Genomic DNA, 14,068 nt, shown 5'->3' on the forward strand with positions numbered 1-14,068 from the left:
TGGAGTGGTGACCCGGTGGTTAGAGTCGGGCGTTTAGGTTCTGGCCCCTTCTTCATCAACAAAGATAGTGAGGATAATGTCCAACTGGAAGTTTACAACAATGTCCATCACAATAATATCCAAAAACAGCTGGGCGAACAACAGACCCACACTGAGCTAACATGCTGACTAATGTGATGATGGTTCAAAACTCACTCTGCCACTCTGGGTCCCTGAGCAAGACCCTTAACCACAGATTGCTCCCACTGCTCCTTAAGATATGGGTTAAAAAATAAACGCAGAGACAATTTTAATTCTCCAAAGCACCAAGCATATAGAACAGTTCTGGTTTTATAAGCAGTAAAATATAAAACCACAAGCTGAGATTTCTGTTGTTGGTGAAAGTGTTTTTCAAGAGGATATATTTCTAAAATCCCAAATGCAACTTTACCTTTGCTCCAGAAGATCTCACGTCTCATCAGAACATTTCACTTATTTCACAACAAATGTCATCTCAACAGACATGATGAGATAAGAAGGTCATGTGTCCAAACTCAGTTCAGGATAAAATGCTCATGAAAAAGGGTTTCCCCAACTGCAGATGTCATCTGGTCTTTAAATGGGAAATAAATATAAAGAGAGAGTAAAAGGTTTTTAAAATGTCTTACAGACATACATGAGCAGAGTCAGGAACAAATTTATGTTCAGGCCCCTTTACTGTAACGCCATTTAATAAAGTGCAGTCCAACTATGTGCCTTTAGAAAGAAGTCCCCTGGTCAGGAATCAGTCTGCTCTTCTGAGTGCTACTGAAAAGAACTTGACTGCAGCTGCTCCGTTTTTGGAGCAGCTGCAGTCAAGTTCTGCAGCATCACGGAGACTCAGGAACCCAGCAGACGGGTCAGGAAGAAAGTCCTGGTCCAGTTTAAAGTAGGTTCAGGTACAACAACATCCCAAGTTTTGAAAGTCTCCCAGAGCTCTGATCAATCCATCATCTGGACCTGGAGAGAGGATGGACCTGCTGCTGACCTACCAGGACCTGGAGGTCCACCTGGACTGACAGACTGGACCAGGAGAGCATTAATCCGAGCAGAGGCCCACAGTAACTTTTGGAGGAGCTGTAGTGATACACAGCTCTGGTGGGAAAACCTTTACACAGAACAACTATTAGTTGTGCACTTTAGAAATCTGAGCTTAATAGAAAAGTTGCAGGAAGAAAGCCTTAAAAGGTTCCGTTTGCCACGGGCCCTGCAGGACAGTGGTTCTCAACCCTGGTCCTCGGGTCTGCATGTTTTAGGTACTTCCCTGGTGCCACACATCTAACTAAAATAAGTGGATGATTAACAGGTTTCTGCAGGACTGGATTGCAACAGAGCTCATGCTATCATTTGAATGAGGTGTGCTGGAACAGAGACACCAGGAAAAGAACCAGTAATCATGGCGCACTGAACTTTTTTATACATATAAAACAATGTGGTGTAAAACCCCCACTGCAGATCAGCCTCACTAACCCTAACAGTAGGCCGCATCAGGCTGCAGAAAACTTAGATCAAAGAACATTTGTAGATTAGAATTGCCTAGCCAAAGTCTTGACCTAAATTCAACTAGGATTCTGTCACAAGCCTTCCAACATTGCATTTCGTCCAATCTGGCTGACCCAGAGCTGTTTTACAAAAAAGAATTGGCATAACTTGCAATTCACAATGTACAAAACTGGAAAAATGTCATCCCAAATGACTAGCACTGTCATTGCAGACAAAGTTGGTTCTGTTTAGTACTGAATCAGGGGACTGACTAAGTACACCACCCTTTCAGGTTGACATTTCTAGCAAAACAAATTAAAAACCATGTTTGATTTTCCTTCCACCTCTAAATTAGTCGCTACTTTCTGTTGGCCTGTCACGTACTATACCAATAAAATACATTAAAGTTTGTGGATGGAACATTTAAAATAGGAAAAAGTTCAAGGTGAATGAATATATTAGCAAAGGTCTGAATTTTCTAACCTTTGATTTTACTGATATTCTGTTTGTCAGAGTGAATAAACAATAGGAGACATTTCTCTTGTCTGGAGACTGTTCTTCAGTTTTGCATTGCATTGCATTTAAATGACTGTTGTCATTTCAGCTTTTAACTTTTTTGTTCTCTCTCTTTTTTCTTCATAGTAGGTACACTTGGTCTGGTGTTCTGTTAACTGTGACATCATCCAGGGAAGACAGATCACCTGCTATTACCATCTAATGTAGAACAGATTACTGGATCAATGTGTGCTTCTGTGCTTTTTGTCTCTCTTGTTGTGTCTCTGCTCCGTCTTCTGTAACCCCAGTCGGTCGAGGCAGATGACCGTTCATACTGAGCCTGGTTCTGCTGGAGGTTTTCCTTCCCGTTAATGGGTGGTTTTTCTTTCCACTGTCGCTTCATGCTTGCTCAGTATGAGGGATTGCTGCAAAGCCATGGACAATGCAGATGACTCTCCCTGTGGCTCTACGCTTCTCTAGGAGTGAATGCTGCTTGTTGGGACTTAGATGCAATCAACTGGTTCCCTTATATAGGGAATTTTTGACCAGTCTGTATAATCTGATTGAATTTGACTTTATAAGATGACATGTTTCATGAATTGGCGCTATATAAATAAAATTGAATTGAATTTCTCTCCCTCTTACCATGTGCTCTATTGTCTACCATACTGGGGTTATTAAAGGGGGTCCTTGTTTGTAGCTGCAGCAATAAATTATTAACGGCAACGGCAAATCAAGCGGTCTGCTAAACTGATTCTAAATCCTCCCTCCTTTAGGTTTCAGTTCTAGGCTGCAGATCATTTTAAGAACCGTAGAACTAAAACCAGGAGGAGCCCAATTTAGTCTAGGTCACTGTTCAACTTCTCACAGCAAGAAAAAGTAACGGTTATTTCCTAGAGGGTGGAAGACCTGCTCATTTCGGTCATGTGGCCCCCTGATCACTGCTGGTTCCCAGTCCTGTTACATCCTGACCACAGCTGAGCTGCAGGGTATTTATATTTAAACCAACGCCATCAACATGATTAAAAGACAAATCTGTTAGGAATGTAAGCAAAAAGACTCTTTAATAAAAACTACGAAAAGAAAGATCAACAGTCAGACGCAGAGAAGATCAATGGGGTCTGTTAAGTGGAGAGCTCAGTTCAACACAGCTGATACATGTTAGTGTCTATCACGTTCCCCCTACTGGTGGACCACGGAAAATCAACATGAATGCGTCCATCAGTCCTGGAGAGGAGGTCCCCACAGCGATTATAGGAAACGCTTTATTCAAGCTCCACCAGCAGGTCTCCTTCTCCCACCGTCTCTCCTGCCTTACAGTGGACACTCTTCACCTGGAGGAGAGAGGAACTACTTCTTGAAAGCTGCCCTGTTTCCAGTCGGAGCTACATTCTTGACATAAAGTGAACCCCCTAAAACATGTGTCAAACTCAAGGCCTGCGGGCCAAATCCGGCAATTCACCTGGTCCTCAAGAGCCAAAAAAGGCATATCATGTCATAAAGTAGAGGCATATCTCTTTTTAAATTGTATAAAGTGGCAGAAAAGAAAGATCTTTTTTACTGTGTAGTAACAGCATCCTGCCACTAGATGTCAGTTTTCCCACAACACATTAAAACAAAGTGATGCAGAATTATGAGATTTTAAAGTGTAACTCACCCCAATATCAACTTTTTTGTAGATAAACTGTATGAACTTGGCCTAAGGGCACTATGTTTGTGTTACTATGTTTTTTTTTTTATATTTCTATGTGAACTGAAATTAAATTATGAAATCAAAAGTATCATTATCAACCGGCCCTTTAAAAGTGGCCCAATATAGAAATGAGTTTGACACTCCTGCCCTAGCAGATCCAGACAGGATGTTTAATAGTTACCTTCGCTGGCCTGACTGCCGTTAAACTGTTTTGCATCTTCATGGCTTCAATCACACAGATCTCCTGGCCCTCTGCAACCTACGGAGGGCACAAGACCCAAGGCCTGGTTAGAATCCACTTCACAAGCTTCCCTAAAAGAAGGCTAACAGAAGTAGAACAGCAGAACTTTCAATATCCTTAAGATTGTCTGCATTTCGGTCCCAGGCCCACGATCATCAGCTGCTGCTCACATGGTTACAGTACTTCAGTAACTTGCTAAGAAGTACTTCTGACCCTCATGCCTGTCACAGTCTAAAGCCGTCAGGCAGTGAATCACTGACAGGGTGCTGTAGGTCTCCCTGAAGCTGAAAGCATTACCGTATCTCCAGGTTTGACGGACACAGCCACCACCGTTCCTGGCATGGGAGAGCGCAGGATGCTGCTGGTGTCTTCTGAAACCTTCTCTGGCATGTAGGAGTTCAGCTCTGCAGCCCGCTTGGACAGAATCTGAAGCTTAAACTAGAACACACAGTTTAAGAAATGCATGTGACTATGTTTTCAGGTCCAGCAAAATGATCAAAAGGAAATTACAAACCATCCTGGTTGGAGGCTGAAACCTTTTAAAGTATGAGAACAAGTGTGACTCTGTGCCGAGAATGCACACAGCTTTTATCAGAAGACTGTATACAAAAAAGGACAGGTACTTGGTTAAAATGTTACTAGTAGCTGGTAAGAAGGCCCTAACAAGGAAATGGGGAAAAAGATCCCCCTACCCTGGCCCAATGGATACAGGTTATAGAAGAAATCCAAATCATGGAAAAGATGAGACACAGGCTAAGGCTACAGGAAGCTCAACACAATGAAAAATGCTCCAAATGGACTATAAACAAAACACTGACGCAGATCTCAGGACAATCTTAAATAAGTTGAAGAAAAACAGAATGACAGACTTTATGCTTGGATTGTGACTCCACCCTTTTATACATTTTGTTCAGCTTTGTAACAGTTGCATTAGCTTGTTTTGACTGATTATAAAATATAATTATCAGTAGAAAATAAAGTTTTTTTTTCACCTAAAAGGAAGAACATTCCAATGTAGGAAAAGCACAAGAAGTTAAACTAAATCAAAATTGGATAAAGGTGTAAAAAACCCAAAGCTGACTAATCTGAAAACAGAGGAAGGACACGTTTAGTTGTGACAGATAAACTACACTGCTATAGATTATTTTGGTCCACCTGTAAAGGTATTGCTTTAACAGCTGCTCTTTCTTGGCAGCTGAATGTGCTCCAGTCAGGAATGACTCCAGGAAATCACGAGCATATTTTCCTCTTCCTGTTTGCAAACAGTGCAGAGGACAAATTTCCACCACCACAAAGCTTTCGCCAACGTGCGGCCTTACCAGTGTGCCCATGTACTGCAGAACAAGAGTTCCTGAGGCCTCCCGGGACAGACACTAGAACAAAAACACCAAACATCAACTGAAACTAAGCTTCATCTTAAATGAGGTCACTTGTTAGCAATAAAACCAGCTTTGATCTGAGAGCCTGGGTGTGTTACCTGGAGCATCCTGTCGGCACCATTAACGGTGATTGGCAGCAGGGTGGAGGCCAGATTCCACTGTCCGCAGACTTCCACCTTTCCTCCATCAGCCTCCACCTGTACAGCAAGCACAGTTCACCAAATGGCCCAGGGTCTCATTTATAACACTTTGGGTGGAATCCATACTAAAAGTGCACGTATGCCAAGAAAAAGAAAATGCCGTACACCACAAAATATTCAGATTTAGAAAACCATGCGCAGCACGCGATTTCCCTTTCTAGATCACAGCTGTACCTGAACGTTAATGTATCAGGTTCCTCCTCAGGTTCTGCCCTCTACACACTCAGATCCTACCATAAATGGTCAATACAAAGCACCAGTGTAAGCATGAATAACACTGTGGTTTTAAATGCTTATGATGAAGCTGATCTATGATTAAAGTCTGATATGGAGTGAAAGTGACCATCTGGATGGATTTATCAAGCAGTTTGGCTGCAATTCACCACTTTACCATCTGTGTCACCAATGTCCCCGTCTCCAAAATGAGCATACCCCAGTGTCAGAGATGCCGGGAGGACCGCACATTTTCCTGTCAGTCCGTCCGTCCGTTGTCTTCCGCTTATCCGGGGTCGGGTCGCGGGGGTAGCAGCTTCAGTAGGGAGGCCCAGACGTCCCTCTCCCCAGCCACTTGGGCCAGCTCCTCAGGAGGAACCCCAAGGTGTTCCCAGGCCAGCCGGGAGACATAGTCCCTCCAGCGTGTCCTGGGTCTTCCCCTGGGCCTCCTCCCGGTGGGACGTGCCCGGAACACCTCTCCAGGGAGGCGTCCAGGAGGCATCCTGACCAGATGCCCGAGAGCTTCGCCTTTTGGCTCAGCTCTCTCCTCACCACAACGGATCGGTACAGCGCCCGCTTCACAGCAGACGCTGCACCAATCCGCCTGTCGATCTCCCGCTCCATCTTCCCCCCATTCGTGAACAAGACCCCAAGATACTTGAACTCCTCCACTAGGGGCAGGACATCCTCCCCAACCCGGAGAAGGCACTCTACCCTTTTCCGGTTCAAGACCATGGTCTCGGATTTGGAGGCACTGATTTTCATCCCGGCCGCTTCGCACTCGGCTGCGAACCGCTCCAGTGAGAGCTGTAGATCACGCCCTGATGAAGCCAATAGGACCACGTCATCCGCGAATAGCAGAGACGCAATCCTAAGGCCACCAAAGCGGATCCCCTCAACACCTTGGCTGCGCCTAGAAATTCTGTCCATAAAAGTTATGAACAGAATCGGTGACAAAGGGCAGCCTTGGCGGAGTCCAACCCTCACCGGAAACGAGTCCGACTTACTGCCGGCAATGCGGACCAGACTCTGACACCGGTCGTACAGAGACCTGATAGCCCTTATTAAAGGGCCCGGCATTCCATACTCCCGGAGTACCCCCCACAGGATCCCCCGGGGGACACGGTCGAATGCCTTCTCCAGATCCACAAAACACATGTAGACTGGTTGGGCAAACTCCCATGCCCCCTCAAGAATCCTGCTGAGGGTATAGAGCTGGTCCAGTGTTCCACGGCCAGGACGAAAACCACACTGCTCTTCCTGAATCCGAGATTCGACTATCCGACGGACCCTCCTTTCCAGAACCCCTGAATAGACCTTACCAGGGAGGCTTAAGAGTGTGATTCCTCTGTAGTTGGAACACACCCTCCGGTCCCCCTTTTTAAATAGGGGGACCACCACCCCAGTCTGCCAATCCAGGGGAACTGCCCCCGATGTCCACGCAATGTTGCAGAGCTGCGTTAACCAACACAGCCCCACAACATCCAGAGCCTTAAGGTACTCAGGGCGAATCTCATCCACCCCCGGAGCCTTGCCACCGAGGAGCTTTTTAACAACCTCGGCAACCTCAGCACCAGAGATGGGAGAACCCGACCCAGAGTCCTCAGGCTCTGCTTCCTCAATGGAAGACGTGTTGGTGGGATTAAGGAGGTCTTCGAAGTATTCCTCCCACCGACGCACGACGTCCCGAGTCGAGGTCAGCAGCACACCACCCCCACTGTAAACAGTGTTGGTGCTGCACTGCTTCCCCCTCCTGAGACGCCGGATGGTGGACCAGAATCGCTTCGAAGCCGTACGGAAGTCTTTCTCCATGGCCTCTCCGAACTCTTCCCACGCCCGAGTTTTTGCCTCGGCGACCAGCCGAGCCGCCTGCCGCTTCGACTGCCGGTACACATCAGCTGCTTCCGGAGTCCCACAGGCCAAAAAAGCCCGATAGGACTCCTTCTTCAGCTTGACGGCTTCCCTCACCGCTGGTGTCCACCAGCGGGTTCGAGGGTTGCCGCCACGACATGCACCGACAACCTTGCGGCCACAGCTCCGACTAGCCGCCTCAGCAATTGAGGCGTGGAACATGGTCCATTCAGACTCAATGTCCCCCGCCTCCCTCGGGACGTGTTTAAAGTTCTCCCGGAGGTGGGAGTTAAAGCTCCGCCTCACAGGGGACTCCGCCAGACGTTCCCAGCAAACCCTCACAGTGCGTTTGGGCCTGCCCGGTCGGACCGGCTTCCTCCCCCGCCATCGGAGCCAACTCACCACTAGGTTGTGGTCGGTGGAGAGCTCTGCCCCTCTCTTCACCCGAGTGTCCAAGACATGCGGCCGCAGGTCAGATGAAACGACAACAAAGTCGATCATTGAACTGCGACCTAGGGTGTCCTGGTGCCAAGAGCACATATGGACACCCTTATGCTTGAACATGGTGTTTGTGATGGACAATCCATGACGAGAACAGAAGTCCAACAACAAAACACCACTCGAGTTCAGATCAGGTGGGCCATTCCTCCCAACCACGCCTCTCCAGGTCCCACTGTCATTGCCCACGTGAGCGTTGAAGTCCCCCAGCAAAACGAGGGAGTCCCCAGGAGGGGCACTCTCCAGTACCCCTTCCAAGGACTCCAAAAAGGGTGGGTAATCTGAACTGCTGTTTGGTGCATAAGCGCAAACAACAGTCAGAACCCGTCCCCCCACACGAATGCGGAGGGAGGCCACCCTCTCGTTCACCGGGGAAAACCCCAACGTGCAGGCACCGAGATGGGGGGCAACAAGTATGCCAACCCCAGCTCGGCGCCTCTCACCATGGGCAACTCTAGAGTGGAAGAATGTCCAGCCCCTCTCAAGGAGACTGGTTCCGGAGCCAGAGCGGTGCGTCGAGGTGAGTCCAACTATCTCTAGTCGGAACCTCTCAACCTCGCGCACAAGCTCAGGCTCCTTCCCCACCAGAGAGGTGACATTCCACGTCCCAAGAGCCAGCTTCTGCAGCCGAGGATCGGAACGCCAAGGTCCCCGCCCTCCACTGCTACCTGTCAGGTTGTTTTTTATTTATAGATCCCAACGCTGCATGGGAAACACACGTTTCAGGACCCATTATGTGCGTACGTAAGCTTTATAAATGAGATCCCAGGACACTGTGTCATATTTTCTACTCAGCGATTGTGGAATAGAAACATTGGTTTCAACAGATTTGATGCTCTGGTCTTTTTGGTGGAATGTCTGAAATAAATATGTATTCATTCATTGTGGACACATTCTAGAGCAAAATAGATCATAACTCTAGCTGAAATAAACCGTGTCCAAGTTAACGTGTAAATGGAGCTGAATTAGTAGCTTTGATACTCAGGTATAAAGCCTGAATTTTGCAGATTTTGGTTTGATGCTTCGTCTTCTTTGGACGCATTAGACTAAAATGACAACTGCCATTGCCTCCATCCAACACTCACAGTATAGACATTGCCAGACTTGATGACGTGCACATGATGCTGTCCCTCCCCCAGCTCCACACACAGCTCCCAGCAGCTGCTTTCCATCGGCGCTGAGGACACTCTGCAACACATTCACATTTAACATTATTCCCAACAGCAACCCTACTACAGTCTTCCAGTCCACCCATCCACTTCCAGACCAAAAACCTGACGGTGAATAATACGAATATGTATAGTAGAAAGTTTAGAATAACAACATAAATACAGCAACCATCTGAGATGGAACATCAGACCTTCTTATTCTGGGCTAAGCAAGCGACTGATTACTATGATGTGAAATTATTGAGGTGACATTAAAAGAACTAGCCTGTAACTGTGCAAGTGGGATTGTTAACAGCATGGCTTTGTTAAGTGCTTGGATCCTTCTGATGGGGACTCCAGCCTTTTTTCCCCACTAACTGACTTTTGTTTTTGATCAACAGAACTACAGCAGGTATAGCAAATACACAGCCACTCCTACCTAGACTTCTATCACAAACCCTGCTCACTGATGCCTTCACTTTCAGAGTTAAAGCAGACACTCCTTCTGGCAGGTCCCAATCGCTGAGAGGGGTCTGGTTTAAAATGGTAAATGGACTCAATTTAGCCAGAACCTTTTTAGTCTATCTTATTTTAGGGGTTAAAATACTTGTTCCATTGGCAGATAATATTATTTACCTCCTCCAATCTAGGACAAAAACACAAATTTTAAGAACATTTGACTTATTTTTAGGTACATTTTTGCAGTGCAGGCCTGTATGGATTTTATTGGCCTGTCTATATCTACCTTTTTGGTATTCGTGTATATCTTGACAGTTATTTTCCTGAACACTGCTTTGTGACCTTGTGTCTGTGATAGGCGCTTTAAAAATAAACCTTACTGTCCTCTGAGAACATCATACATCAAAGTCACCTGCTGAACCAATAAAAAAACTTCTATCCAATCCACCTTCCTCAGATCAGCTCTGTGACCTCTGACCTCTTCCAACTGTAAGAACTTGAAGATAACCATCTCACTGCCAGAGTCTCGTTTCTTCTTCTCTCCGTCTATCTGGATATCCCGGGTGGTGACTCCCACTCTTGTGGAATGACACCAGAGCTTTCTCCTATTTTCTGTTTCTTTAAATAAAGGGATGTCAGTAACATCCTACTGTTTATAAAACTGACGACACCTCCACCCACCGTCTCCCTCTAAGCTCCACACAAAGGTTACTGTAAACATCAGTCGGACATTCAGTCTCTCAAATCTTGGATAGCCTAAAACCATCAGAACGCTCCTACTTGGAGAAGGTCCAATGTTCAGTTGTCTGGGAGGATGTGCCGTATGCAGGAGGAGATAACGTCTACATGCAGGTATAGCTTGTACCATCTGTAGCTGTGGTTACCTGAGATCCCCCAGGATCTTCTGTGAGCGGAGCTGAGAGGTGATGTAAAGTGCTACTGCTGCGGCCAACAGCTCCCTGCGGCTCTCCACATCCAGCTGGTGACCCTTGAAGCCATCTGGGTACACCTCAGGCAGGAAGTTGGTGCTGATGTCACCGGAAATAAACCGAGGATGAGTGATGATTTCCCTCAGAAGAGGAATGTTGTGGGTCACGCCTGAAGAGACGACGGCAGAACTGGTTTACAGACCGAATCAAATCTTCCTGCCTCAGACGCTCCCATAAGTCTCTGTGTCTCTACCTCGGATCACATAGCTGTCCAGAGCGTCCTCCATTCTGGCCAGAGCTTCAGCCCGTGTGGATCCAAAGGTAACCAGCTAAAAATACAAACTGGATCACAGTTGCTGCACAACAACAAGCCCTGTGTAAAATCCTCCAATTCAAAAACTTTCTCAAATATTTTTTTCATCAGAGACAATATTTTACAGTCCATTGCATGTTTACAATATCGGTCACCTTGGAGATCATGGGATCATAGTAGATGCTGATGTCACTTCCCTCCTCGATGCCGCTGTCCACACGGACCTGGCAGAGAACAGAGCAGGCTATTTAAAGCTCATACTGAGGAAGCAGGAAGTCGTCTTGACAGAGTGGCCTCCTCGCAACGAGAACTTCATTTAGAAAACAGCAGAAACTTACATTGCTGAGGTTAAGTGGCTCCTGGTATTGAGACAATCGTCCAATGGAGGGAAGACCAAAGGATTTGTAAGGATCCTAGCAGGGGAGCAGAGAATAAGATGGAGAAATAGATCAGTCTTAGCAACAAAGAAATTAAGATGCCTGACTTTTTATTTGCTCTTTTCAAATCAAATAGGATGTGAGATTGTTGCAGATGTATAATACGTCTTTATTGTACTCTGGTCTCATATGCGTTTATTAAAGGTGTAGCGGTGCAATCTGGGTTCAGTGCATTTTCAGTTTGCTTGAATCTAGAGAAACCGAGACAAAGTGGCCAAGTTTTATGTGAACCGACTAGAGATGTGGTTTGATTTTATTCATTAATAAAAGACAAGCAGGTATGATGGATGGAGCTGTTTTGATATTTAGACAATCTAGTGTGTGGAGACTTCAGGGATCTCATTTATAAAGCTTGTGTACACACAAAATGGGGCCTGAAAAGGGCGTACGTCATTTTCCACGCAAAGGTTGAGATCTAGATAAAAAAAAACCTGACGGGAAATGTGCGGTCCTCGCAGTAAGTCTGACCCAGGCGTACGCTAATTTTGGAGACGGGAGCCACTGCCAACGCAGACGGTGAAGTGGTGAACTGCAGCCAGACTGCATGATGATTCCTGTTAAGTTTTCTTGCATATTAGACTTTGGTCTTGTCAGGGTTCAGTTTTGATCGGGTTTTTGTTCACTAATATTTCAGTTCTTCCTCCTTGTCAGGGTTTAGTTATGTTCTGGCCTCATTTATTGTTAGTTTTCAGTTTCCTCCTCCCCCTCTGCAGTCAGTCACACCTGTTGGTCATTAATCAGTCAGACTCACTTCACCTGCCAGCCTCCCTACTTAAGCCTCCTTCTGCCGGTCTGTCATCAGACAACACTCACTCCTCGCCTGTCTGCCTGGTTTGCTCCTGCCTCAGTTTTACCATGTTAGTCTCTGCCTGCTGCTGGATCTATCCTCTGAACCTCAGGAGGAGCTTCTAAAACTGTTGTGACTCTACCTGCAAGTATTCACCCTGCCTTGCTGCTATCCTGCTGTCATTCTGGCCTACAAGTATTCATCCAGCCAAGCTATATATCCTGTTGTGACTCTGACCAGCAAGTATTCTTCCTGCCGTGCTGTGGATCCTGCTACTGTGCCCTGGTCTCCAAGTACCCTCTCTGCCGTGTCTCTGGTCCTGCTTGCCAGCTCCTGCACACATCTACACCTCTGCTCCAGTTCGGTCCTGCATCTCTGGTTCCACCTGCCATTATTCATCTTTCTTACAATAAACTATTACAAATAACTATCTATTTTAGCTCTGTGTGTGCATGCTCTGTCCGGGTTCATCCAAGAACAAATCATGACAGGTCTTAGATCATCTTTATCACGAGCATTTAAAAGTGGAGTGTTATTCATGCTTTTTTACCATCACATTCCTCTCCTCAATGATCCCCAGGGTGATGTGGACCACAGATTTACACAAATAGTGAAAAAGAGGCAATTTGCTGTAAACGGTCAAACACAGATGCTGTGCGTGATGCTGCGCGGTGGAGTTATTGGCACTGCTGAAAGACCTTGCGGATGGGAGAATCAGGAGGGAAAGCGGTTTCAGGGATCATAGATTTCCTGGCCCATGATGACTGGCTAACATGCTGCTTTTGACTCCAAGCATTGCATTCAGCTATAACCTACAGTGGCTACACCCCCCACCCAGATGATGAGTCCTACACAGCTCTCCAAACCACAGAAGGTGCACCCACGCTCAGCTGTGGAGCGTCCCGTCAGCTTCCTAAAATCTTTTCTGCAGGGGTTTGGGGGTTCACCATTGCTGGAGAAAGCTCTCGTTCCTCCAACTTAAAACAGCAAGCAACTTTATTTTTTATCAAGTTCTTTTAATGTGGGCAACATATGTGCTTTACCTCTGATTTTCACGTTTCAAAAACTCCTCTGTGAAATTTCTTTGCTTTTTCTCCGTGGTTGCCATTACACCATGGGAAAAAAACATGATCAGCTGAACCTTTTTAATCCACATTAACATTCATGAGGTGCTTTGCATTGACCATTTATGGTAAAATCTTGGCCTGTAGAGGGCAGAACATGAAGCAGAACCTGGTACGTTAATATTCAGGTGCAGCTGTGATCTAGAAAGGAAGATTGCGTGCTGGAGCATTGTTTTAAAAATCTGAAATTCTTTTGGGCCATACACCATTTTAATTTTTTTTCCCCCATACATACACTTTTAGTATGGATTCCCTGCAAAGTTTTATAAAAGAGGGAGACCCCTGGTCCAGACCGGTCCACCCGTCTTTCTGCACAGTGGCTGCAGGACCTTCATGTTCCCAGATAGCAGAGTTTAGTGATAGTTGGGAGTCCTCTCTCTTGCAAAGAGCCATTCAGCATTTCAAATTTCAATTAGAAATCCGCGCTACTTGTGGGTTACACCGATAGGCAAAAGCAGGACTGTTCTCGCCAAACACCGTGACAAAACGGGTGAATTAGAGCGTGCTTTTAGTTATTTTATTTTTGGAATCTAAACAATGCCTACGACTTGTTGTGCTCCCGGTTGCACACAGAGGCATTCCAAATCGTCGGATGTACGTTTCTTTTGTTTACCTAAGGACGAGAAAAGAAATGGATATTTTCAATGAAAAGAGCGCACTGTGGGAGCCATCATACCACGACAGAATTTGCAGTCTACACTTCATCTCCGGTAAATACAACTTAATTTTGCACTGGTCATTGTTCTGCTTAAATAAGTAAAGCCGCAAGCGGCGTCGATCAGCCCTGCAGCCAAGCGCTTT

General features: G+C 46.2%; 1 protein-coding gene across 1 annotated transcript in view; it reads right to left on the minus strand.

Annotated features, from left to right (window-relative positions):
- Positions 1 to 3,033: 3,033 nt before the first annotated feature.
- The window catches only part of pcca (propionyl-CoA carboxylase subunit alpha), a 38,821-nt gene continuing 27,786 nt past the window's right edge, over positions 3,034 to 14,068 (minus strand). Inside the window, exons 14-23 of the mRNA XM_012850342.3 lie at positions 11,258 to 11,332; positions 11,075 to 11,143; positions 10,860 to 10,935; positions 10,562 to 10,775; positions 9,156 to 9,258; positions 5,407 to 5,505; positions 5,249 to 5,302; positions 4,227 to 4,367; positions 3,870 to 3,947; positions 3,034 to 3,329 (exon numbers count right to left, since the gene is read on the minus strand). Coding sequence (XP_012705796.2) covers positions 3,261 to 3,329; positions 3,870 to 3,947; positions 4,227 to 4,367; positions 5,249 to 5,302; positions 5,407 to 5,505; positions 9,156 to 9,258; positions 10,562 to 10,775; positions 10,860 to 10,935; positions 11,075 to 11,143; positions 11,258 to 11,332 — 978 coding nt within the window. The 3' untranslated portion in view covers positions 3,034 to 3,260. The remainder of the gene's footprint in view (positions 3,330 to 3,869; positions 3,948 to 4,226; positions 4,368 to 5,248; positions 5,303 to 5,406; positions 5,506 to 9,155; positions 9,259 to 10,561; positions 10,776 to 10,859; positions 10,936 to 11,074; positions 11,144 to 11,257; positions 11,333 to 14,068) is intronic.

The sequence above is a fragment of the Fundulus heteroclitus genome, unplaced genomic scaffold, assembly GCF_011125445.2.
Source record: "Fundulus heteroclitus isolate FHET01 unplaced genomic scaffold, MU-UCD_Fhet_4.1 scaffold_37, whole genome shotgun sequence".
NCBI lineage: Eukaryota > Metazoa > Chordata > Actinopteri > Cyprinodontiformes > Fundulidae > Fundulus > Fundulus heteroclitus.